The sequence below is a fragment of the Patiria miniata genome, unplaced genomic scaffold, assembly GCF_015706575.1.
Source record: "Patiria miniata isolate m_02_andy unplaced genomic scaffold, ASM1570657v1 HiC_scaffold_17, whole genome shotgun sequence".
In the NCBI taxonomy this organism is placed as follows: domain Eukaryota; kingdom Metazoa; phylum Echinodermata; class Asteroidea; order Valvatida; family Asterinidae; genus Patiria; species Patiria miniata.
The window spans coordinates 5,488,967-5,498,690 of NW_024037055.1; the positions used below are offsets into that span (position 1 = coordinate 5,488,967).

A 9,724-nucleotide genomic window follows, 5' to 3' on the forward strand; every position below is an offset into this window, starting at 1 on the left:
TCCAATTAGCCTCATGGAAAAATAGCAGTGGAGGGGTGATCACTGCCTGAATCCTGCAATATCCTGCGGCAGTGACTGTCAATATGTTGAGGCTTGACCAGTGACATCCTGGAGCAGCATGGAAGATGTCAAGCATAGTCCAGGCCTATATTTATGCACGGCTGAGCAAAAAAAACACAAGGTCCGGCCCAAGACCTTGACAAAGTGCATCCTACGAAATCAGTGATGCACTTTTGCCATGTAACCTCAATTCTCCAAATTCCTCCACTTTGGCAAAGAGGATTTAGAAGGATTCAGGGCGGTTAGGGTTAAATCAGTTAACCCTTTCCTCACCATGGGCGACTTTTGTTGACAAGGAATTACCCCCTGCTGCTTACCATAAGCAAGTTAGTCGACCAGGAAGCCACACACAGAACACCCTCAACACAGATATATTCACTGCTTTTCAGCAAGCTGGTATGTTGGTGTGTTTGGCCACCCATACATCAACCCTATACCAGCTGAAAGAGTGTTTTCAGATCGTTCTAATGGCGTAGTTTATTCATATTGTTAACATTACACAAATTTAAGAGAAGAGTGATGCGATCAAGCTAAGTGAGTCGTCACTTCGACACTGGTCATTTTTTAAAAAAGATTTGAAAAGAGAACAATATCAGCATTACTGCTGTGAAAACTGCATGCTGATACCACATTTAGTTCCAAAATTATGCAAGTCGGAACTTCAAAAGATGTGATGAAGTAATGTGATGAAGTGGCTATATTTTGGCCTGAATCGCCAAATGAAAGTTCCCAACAAAAAACGAATTTAGCTTGATCGCATCACAAATGCTTCAGAAGTATCCATGCGCAACTTGAGGTATGGAGTGCCATTTGGTCATGTGGTGAACTGGCTTGCAGTTTGATACCTGGGAACCGATCAACAAACGGGCATAACTTCCCTACTTTTGCACATTATGGCCTTGATTTTACATCACATAAAAGAGTAAAGTTCAAGGAACAAAGCTTAGGCCAAAAAAAAAAAAAACTCGGTCTCTGGTCAGACCAAAGTTCCGGAATTGATGCAGCGACGCGGCTTTTTTTTTTTTTCAAGCTTGGATTGTACAGACAAGGTGGGGTACTATTTTGCTTTTTTGGGTGTCCTCATGTACATTGGTGTCCTCCATAATTTGCCTTGGTGAAATTTCCCATTCCTTGGTGCTCTTTGGTAAAAAAGAAATTGAGGAGGTGCGGCAATAGAGGACGCTGTTGGAGCTACCGGGGAACATTTTGGGAAAAAAAAGATTGACGCGCATGATTAAAAGCGACGTGCGCGCTGACTAAAGACCGACTATTTTTTTGTTTTGGCCTTACCCACATTACCTTTTTTCTTCTGTTTTTTCCCCCCATTTGTCCAGACGCCGACTGCATTCCTAATTGTGAGCATAGTGATTGGCGTGGCGTCTGCTGTCTGCGTTCTGACTATATTTATCGTTCAGAGGTAAGTGTTTCTGTAGAAATCAGCTTCATCTGTTACTGAAAGAGGTGATTCTCACGCCGGCCTCAGGTCGGCCTTCGGTTTGCTTGCGCAAAGATGGAACTGTCGGCGTCAAGCAGAAAAGTAACGCTCATGTCACAGTTTCCCTGAGAAATCATGTGATTCTCGTGGAGCAAGCGGCATCTCGACATAAAATAATTGCAGCCATGCTCATATCAACCACAACGCAAACAACGTTTTGTCCTTGGGCAAGCCACTTCATCCCCACTTGCCTCTCTCCACCCAGGAGTATAAATGGGTACCGGCATTAGCTGGGGAGTAACCTGCGATGGACTAGCATCCCATCCAGGGGGAATAGAAATATTCTCAGTCGTTTCATGCCACTGAAACCTGGAGATAAACGCCGGCCTGATGGGCCACATTGGCTCGTGCCAGACTTTACTTTTACTTTTTGTTTTGAACATTGAAGATCCGTAATTTTTAATTCCTGTTTCGTTTTTTTTTTTTTTTTTCAAATTTCTGTCCTAAGATGTCGTCATCCTGCCAGAGAGGTCAACCCTGAGTCCATATCACTCCATTCCCCTCGGCATTTTGCCAGCAGCACCACGAAGAAGAGCGATCGCGAATTACTCTATCGCACAAACGAAGACACGACGTTTAATCCTGCGCACGCACCCGGCAAAAACATACAGGTAAGTCAGATCAAAGATGGCAGCAGGGTCAGGCAAGCAGTTGTTTTTTTTCTGCAACCTGGTATAGTCAATGACCATAGTGCGCGTGCGTCAGTTGGTAACGAGAGGTTCTCGGACTTAAATGTAGAGTCCATCATTTGTAATTTTGTGCATTATGTTCGTTTGAAGCAACGAAAGTGCTTAAAATCCAAAGAAGGGTGCTTTACAACTAACCTGATGAAGTTTTAGCTCATGCTGTATATTCTGAGAAACCATATTCTAGGATCGAAATTTGAAATCAATAGTTGCCGAGTCATGTTTTGGAATGTGCCCGAACGTCAGCATCCGGGACACGTTCTCATTCAGCTGATTGCAGCTAGGTGATGTCGCGTACTGAACCGACGAGTTATAGCAACCGCGTGTGCGTCGTGTCAATGCTTGCGTGCACTTCGCCCAAGTTAAAAACAAACTGCTAACGAAAATTTCCAAAATTGGGTCTTTAAACACATCTTTGGAAATGGCCTTCTTACATTGTTATCTTCAAAATGACAGCATGCCAGAGGGAATAATTTCACAGGGAGTTTAGCGTAACTACTATAAACTAACTAACTTTAAACCAAGTATTCTTTTCAACAACAATTTTGTCAGTTACTTTTTGGAGACAACTTGCTTTTGGGGGGGGGGGAATGAAAATGTCAAATTGCCATCGGGCACTCTACATCACAAATGGCAGCCATCTTGAAACTTTAAAGATAAACCATTTCATGCAAATTGATCGTACTGAATGCTTGCATTCTATAAGTTTCATTCTGTTTTCAATTTTAAAAACTTTACTTTTTAATGTCGTCATGTGTCCTTCCTTTGAATTTTTCCAGTTTGTTTGTATTTCCACATTCATTTCTTGTTTGAATTTATTTGCAGATCTATTCCCTTGTCAGGTTTTTTTTTAGTCCTTCTTAATTGTGACCTGTTCTGTCAAAATCAGACTTTTCTGGGCATAAGGTCAAAAATGAGATTTTTGCATATTGTTAAAATATGTTCTGTTTCCTTTTAATAGGTGGTTTAATTTTTGAAACCGGTCATTCCTGCGCAAAGTTATGCTATTTTGAAGTTCATTGGGTCGAAAAGTAGAAAACAGAGAAAATGGACACGAACGTCACAAAACAGACATTTCTTTAATTGATATACCTTAACAAATCATCAAAAATACTATAATTGAGATCAAATTAGGGTTTCAAACTTTTATAGTATATTTTAGACATGCTCAGGATTACAAATATGCAAAAATTAGAAAATGGAAAAAAATCACCCCCACAGCGTTTTTTGGCCCTATCTCAATTTCAACCTCTGCCCAGAAGCGTCTGCTTTTGACAGAACAGGTCACAATTTTGGTTCTTTGTGATTTACTTTCAGCACTTTTGATTTGATTTTGTTGTATTTTTGTTTGCATGGTGTATTTGTTTTTGTTTAACCAATAGATAGGCAGTATTCCTAAGGATGGGGAGACGCCTCCAACAGTGGTATGAACCTTTCACAATTGAAAGCACTTTTCACGTATTCCTGCTTAAAATGTTCCTAGTTCAACCAAAAGTTCCAGTGATTGAATCCTTAAATAATAAACAGACTGGTTTAAAAAGCTGAGGAGAGGTATCTTGCTATTATAAACGCTGCAAACTGAGGCAAAACGTCTTTGTGAAATGACACTGCCTGAAACATGACATTCACAAATGAAAAATCTTTTCCATGTATAAATTCATTAAAGGTAGAATAAATCAAATTACGTTTTGTCCTTCACCGACGTTTGAACACTGTATACTCAGTGTGTTACCTCCGAGTGAAAGTTGGAAAAAAAATCACTCGGGTGGGACTCGAACCCACGACCTCCTGCTTTCTAGTGCAGATGTCTTACCACTCGACCACCGAGCTAACAGTGGTCGATACCTAATTTGATTTATATCACCCCAACACAAAATTCCATCTTATAAAGGTAGAGTAGATCATAAGTAATTTCTGCATATTTTTTTCTTCTCTTGAGCCAACGAAATTGCTCGAAATCTAAACATGGATGCTTAGACCCCCAAAAAATAATAGTTCTGCTTCCGGTTACCCTACCTACCCTTTTTTGACAGCCCCTACCCTAATGAAAAATGAGGGGACCCCCCCCCCAGCCCATGCAGTGCCACCACCCCACCCCACCCCCACCCCCCCCCACCCCACCCCCCCACCCCCACCCCCACCCCCACCCCCACCCCCCCCCCCCCCCCACCCCACCCCCCCACCCCCCCCCCCCACCCCACCCCCCACCCCACCCCACCCCCGCTCTTATCATTGTGTGAACCTCTCTTTCATGTCTTTATTTCTGTGAAGGTTTTGCATGCCGTTGAGAAGGATGAACTCTTGAAAAAGCAAGACGCCTGCACTACCTGCTAATTATGCAAATCATGCAAATTATGCAAATAAGGGTAGAGACACATTTGTTTTCATATTCAGTCGGGGTTAAGTTTAATTTTTTGTTGAAACATGTATTTGGTTGAGACACCATCAAAACAATGTGCTCTGAAAATCTGCCTTAAAAAAAATTGGGCCTATAAAAGTATTTAGATTTGCAGATGAATTTACTGTAAGAAATACAGGGTGTGTCAAGAAAAATGTAGCAGTCAATCCATAAATATTAGAAATACTAGCATTCCTTTGCAAAACTTATCTGTAGATTCTGAAGGTGTAGTAAATACTCTACACAATGGTTTTTATCCCATCTCATTTGGACAACCTAGTCCAGGGATACAGCTAATTAAACGAAAGGACTTGAACTCCAAGTTGGGCCACTTTTTATGTCCATTTGCCAAATACCAGTCTTAAACTTTGTGTCGTACTTTATTTCAACCAAACAAGTGCAATTTCATTTTATCAACTTAACATTCACGTAAAAAACGTGACTGTTGTTACGCTTTTGAACCAAAAAAAATGGACTTTAAAGTAAATAAAGTAAGACATAATGGTGTTCATGTCACAGAATTGCAACTCATAAAGCTGTTGTTCTGAAATCGTTGTTCTGAAATCGTTATCAAATGCTGAACAGATAAAGATTTCTGAACGATACAAAAGTGGCCCAAACACATTTTGACGGTCTTGACAAGCTTGGTCGTAACTTATAAAACAAAAGGTCCAAATCACACATAACAAAAATCCTGTCAAGGGAAAAGAAACTCTCTATCATCTCATAGTAATGTTTTTGCCAACAAAAATGAAAAAAACAAACATTTAGTTTTCCCAGAAAAAAAATGGTGTTTGACTGCTACATTTTTATTTTGGGAGACATGCTGTATGGGTGCAGTTGTTTTATCCTGCTTTGATAATCACCACTGATCAAATTGTCCAAATTTGTTGTCATTTTTTTTTGGTTTTTGGGTTTGTTTTTTTTACTCCACGTGAATGTGTCAGTTGCAGTTGAGTAGTTTTATTTCAGCTTCTTTTCTTTTTCTTTTTTTCTCTTTTTTTTTGTGCACTTTACTTTCAATTTCATTAGTTTCTTTTGAGCTGTATCTTTTTGCTGTTTCCTGTTGCCCTTGTAAATTTATTGCCATGTTTTTAAAAAGCAAAGCTTTCACTGCATTTTCCAAGCTGCTCTTGTTTTAGCGTTTGAAAGTAACGGAGGTTAGTTGTTTTACCACTGTTTACTGTAGATAACTTATTGCATTTGTATGTGTTTACCTTTATTTTTCCCCAGCTGGAAGAAGAAGAGCCACCTGTGTACGAAGATGATTTGGAGACAATGGGAGTAAGTTCAGCTGCTGGACCAGCCAACATTCACCAGGAGGTCAAGATGCAGTTAGAGTGAAACGCCAAGCATGGTCCTTCCAGTAATGGTTGTCACTCCCTGTGGTCTCTCTGTTTGGAGGCTGTTCGGTACTGGAATGTGTACTACAGCGACGAAACCATTTGTGACATCATCATGACATCATTTGTCAACTACAACAATTACGTTCCTTGCCAGAAATGTCATTCCCTCTGTTCCAAATGTGCAAATTCCTGTCATTATTGTGAAATTATGTGCAAATCTCCGTCATTTTATACCGCATGTTTCCAAATTACAGATATCAAAATATTTAATACACTTTTGAGGCGAAAGAGAAAAAGTCATATGGCAATATGTAATTTCATTCTTGTTCCAGCCTTTTCCTGATATATTTTTCAGCATCCTCAAGGTGTGTGCATTTTTTTTGAATTATTTTTCAATTTTATATGTCTTAAGAAGTTCAGTAAAGTATACAGTTGTGCACTGCATGCCAACCATAGAGCTAAATTACTGGACCGCTAACTTGCTGAACAAAATGAAGCCTGCTGGGCCCGTTCATGTTTGTGCACAAACCTATGAAAAAACCTGGTTTTAGCACAGGTATTTGCATATCTGCCTTTATATCCTATACCGGTCCGTTATCGAAGCCGATACGCCCGAAACCGAAACGCACAATCAGTAAATGAGCGTTTCCTTTTGCTCTGCGCAAACAGTGTAAATGCAAACATTATTCTTGCGCGTTGCATTTTGAGTACATTATCCGAAATTCATTCCATCTTTGTTATGTTCTGCAAACACGCACATGAGTTCAAAATGCCTGCGCTCGGGACGGCTTCAAAGTATCTCCGCGGGGAATGAAGAGTTAGCGCTCTAATAATTTAACATAGCACTGTGGTGCCAACATACTCCTTTCAACTATTAAAGGTATAGTCCATCATTTGTAATTTGTGCATTTTGTTCGTTTGAAGCAACAGCAGTGCTCAAGATCTAAAGAAGGGTACTGAACAACTAACCCGATGAAGTTTCGTCTCAGCTTCAGCTGTACATTTCGAGAAAAACAACATTCTAGGATCTCGATTTCGTTTTGAATTGGGCCTGAATTCAGCGTCCGAGACACGTTCTCACTGAGCCGATTGCAGCTACGCGATGTCCGCACCGATCCGACGAATTACAGCAACCCCGTGCGCGTGTGCGTTGTGCCAATGTTTGTGCGCGCTTCGCCGAATAACAAAACGAACTACTAATTTGAATTTCCTATGGTGCGTCTTAAGACGCACCGTTGGAAAGGCCTTCTTTTGTTGATTTCTTCAAAATGACAGCTTGCCAGAAAGAATAATATCACAGGGAGTTTAGTCCCCTTACTATCTTTCAACCAAGTATGTTTTTCAACAATAATTACGCCAGTTACTTTTTTGGATAGTTGCAAATGATGGACTCTGGCTTTAAGTAAACACAAATGAGTAATTTCAAGCGTCACAAGAAAAACTGCAATTATTAAAATAAAAGATGCTAACCTTTTTGTTTTTAGCTGGCAGTGTACAAAATTCCCGATATCCGATCATGTCGAAACAAATTGTTCACCTAGCACCTTTATAGTCAGCAATTATGTATTTCAGTAGAAAAGTATGCAATGATCTTAAGATATTTATTATGAAGTAGTTATTGTGAAACCATAACCGCAGATTTTTCGACAATTTTCAACTATTTTTGTTACGGGCAAGCAGAATACTTAATATATTATAACTGAAAGCACCTATATGCATACACATAGCATATCTGAGTAATATATTGTTTCAGATTATTCCTCCTCCCGTTTGATAAGCTCCGCCCATAATGAAGGCCAACTCTGTTCAATTACTTGTGTCTCTTTATTATGTAGGGTATATACAGGGTGAGTTAAAAAAAAAAAAAAAAGGACACCCAATGGCGCCCCTTAATTTTAAAAGAAATTCTGCATGTAGCACTTCTCAGGATGTGAAAGCTCAATTATAATTTAAATAAGGTTTCTTTTAGTCAAAGAATCATTCAAGTCACTTATGAACTTTTCCGGTTACAGAATTTTGAACACAAACACAGTTTTTAAGTTTTGTCCACAGATCACATTTAAAGGGAATATACATCATTTGCTTTTGCTGTAATTTTCAGAAATGGTTGGAATTGTGGGGTTCGTATTATATAGCAAATATTGTTACAGTGACTTTTTTGAAGTTTTGGGTTCGAAAATGCTATAAAAACTAAGAAAACCTTCATTTTCCTGTAGTCTGGTTCCCTGACTCCATTTAAGAAGAAACAGCAGTTTATGTACATTGGGGAATTGTAAGATCAGGGAACCAGTCTAGCTGGCTTGTACCTGTTCATAGGTGTGTAATCGTTTACAAACAAATGTGATGGTCACTTGGGGCCAGTATTTGAAAAAAAAGAAGTTTTTTTCCAACGCTGGTCGGCTGACCAGCGTTGGAAATTGATACAAAAAATACCACTTTTCTTGAAAATGACAGTACACCAGGTGCCATGATTTTACAGGATGCTTTACACTGTCATTCACCAACAGTCAAGCAAGGTATTTCAAAATAATTAGATAGTTTTATTTTTTGATGTTTGCAAATGTTGTATTTTCCCTTTAAGGTACGTGATATTTCAGTAAAATGAAACCATGTCGCATCATGAACAACGATATCAGAATGATCCCATAAGTCTCCGGGGTAGCCAAGTAGAAGGCAGGGCAGGGCTATAAACGCTTGACATTATAAAGAATGTTGTTTTAACATTTGGAGCAGAAGGTGTTTAAATAAAGGTTATGATAAGTGCCAGTTATCGTGGTTATGAGAGTGTTCTGTTATGAGAGTGTTTTTGATATGTTAATTGTTTTTATTTTGCTGAAATATCACTTACCTTTTTTGTGATCTGTGGACAAAATTTGAAAATGTATTTGTGTTTTAAAATCCATAACTGGAAAAGTACATGAGCGATATGAATTATTCTTTTACTAAAAGAAAGCTTATTAATTGGGCTTTCATGTCCTAGATCTGAAAAGTGCTACTAGCAGACATTCTTTAAAGGGAATGTACATCATTGGCTTTTGCTGTAATTTTCAGAAATGAATTATTTAAGGGGTTAGTATAATAGATCAAATATTGTTATACTCACATGTTTGAAGTTTTGTGTTCGAAAATGCTGGAAAAACCAAGAAAAACAAAACTGTTCAAGTAGTCTGGTTCCTTGACTCCACTAAATATAAAATGGATCAATTTACAGATGCCGGATAATTGTAAGGTAAGGGTACCAGTCTAGCTGGCCTGCACCCGTTCATGAACATGTAACCAATAGCAAACAACATTTGGACTGAATTAATGGTAAATTTGGAGCAGTATTTGAAAAATAGTTAGGTTTTTCCAACGGTGGTCGGCTGACCACCGCTGGAAATTTTTACAAAAATACCATTTTCTTGAAAATGACTTCACACCAGGTGCCATAATTTTACAGGATGCTTTAGACTGTCATTAACCAACATCCTAGTAAGGTATTTTGCAAAAACTTGGTAGTTTTATTTTTCGATGCTTGCAAATGTTGTATATTCCCTTTAAGAAATAGGGGGCGCCATTTTGGGCTTCCTATTTTTTTTTTACTCCTGTACACACACCTGTTGTTACCACACACAAAAAAGTTTTATAAATAGATTGCTTTTAATAGTTTTCTTCATAGAGGTTTTCTTTAGGATGTAACAAGGTATTCCGTTTTTTTATCTTCATATTGAAGGCTTCATAAAATAACTTCATGGCTTTT

General features: G+C 38.8%; 1 protein-coding gene across 4 annotated transcripts in view; it reads left to right on the top strand.

Moving 5' to 3' along the window:
- LOC119723603 (glycerophosphodiester phosphodiesterase domain-containing protein 5-like) overlaps positions 1–6,385 on the top strand; it is a 25,942-nt gene extending 19,557 nt beyond the window's left edge. Inside the window, exons 13-17 of one of the 4 annotated variants that reach the window (XM_038194336.1) lie at positions 1,395–1,477; positions 2,004–2,166; positions 3,624–3,665; positions 4,513–4,607; positions 5,873–6,006. In XM_038194336.1, the coding sequence (XP_038050264.1) occupies positions 1,395–1,477; positions 2,004–2,166; positions 3,624–3,665; positions 4,513–4,575 (351 nt within the window). In that variant the 3' untranslated portion in view covers positions 4,576–4,607; positions 5,873–6,006. Of the gene's footprint in view, positions 1–1,394; positions 1,478–2,003; positions 2,167–3,623; positions 3,666–4,512; positions 4,608–5,872 lie in introns of all 4 variants that reach the window. The other 3 variants (XM_038194334.1, XM_038194337.1, XM_038194335.1) reach the window with 3 other exon arrangements.
- The last annotated feature ends 3,339 nt before the right edge of the window (positions 6,386–9,724 follow it).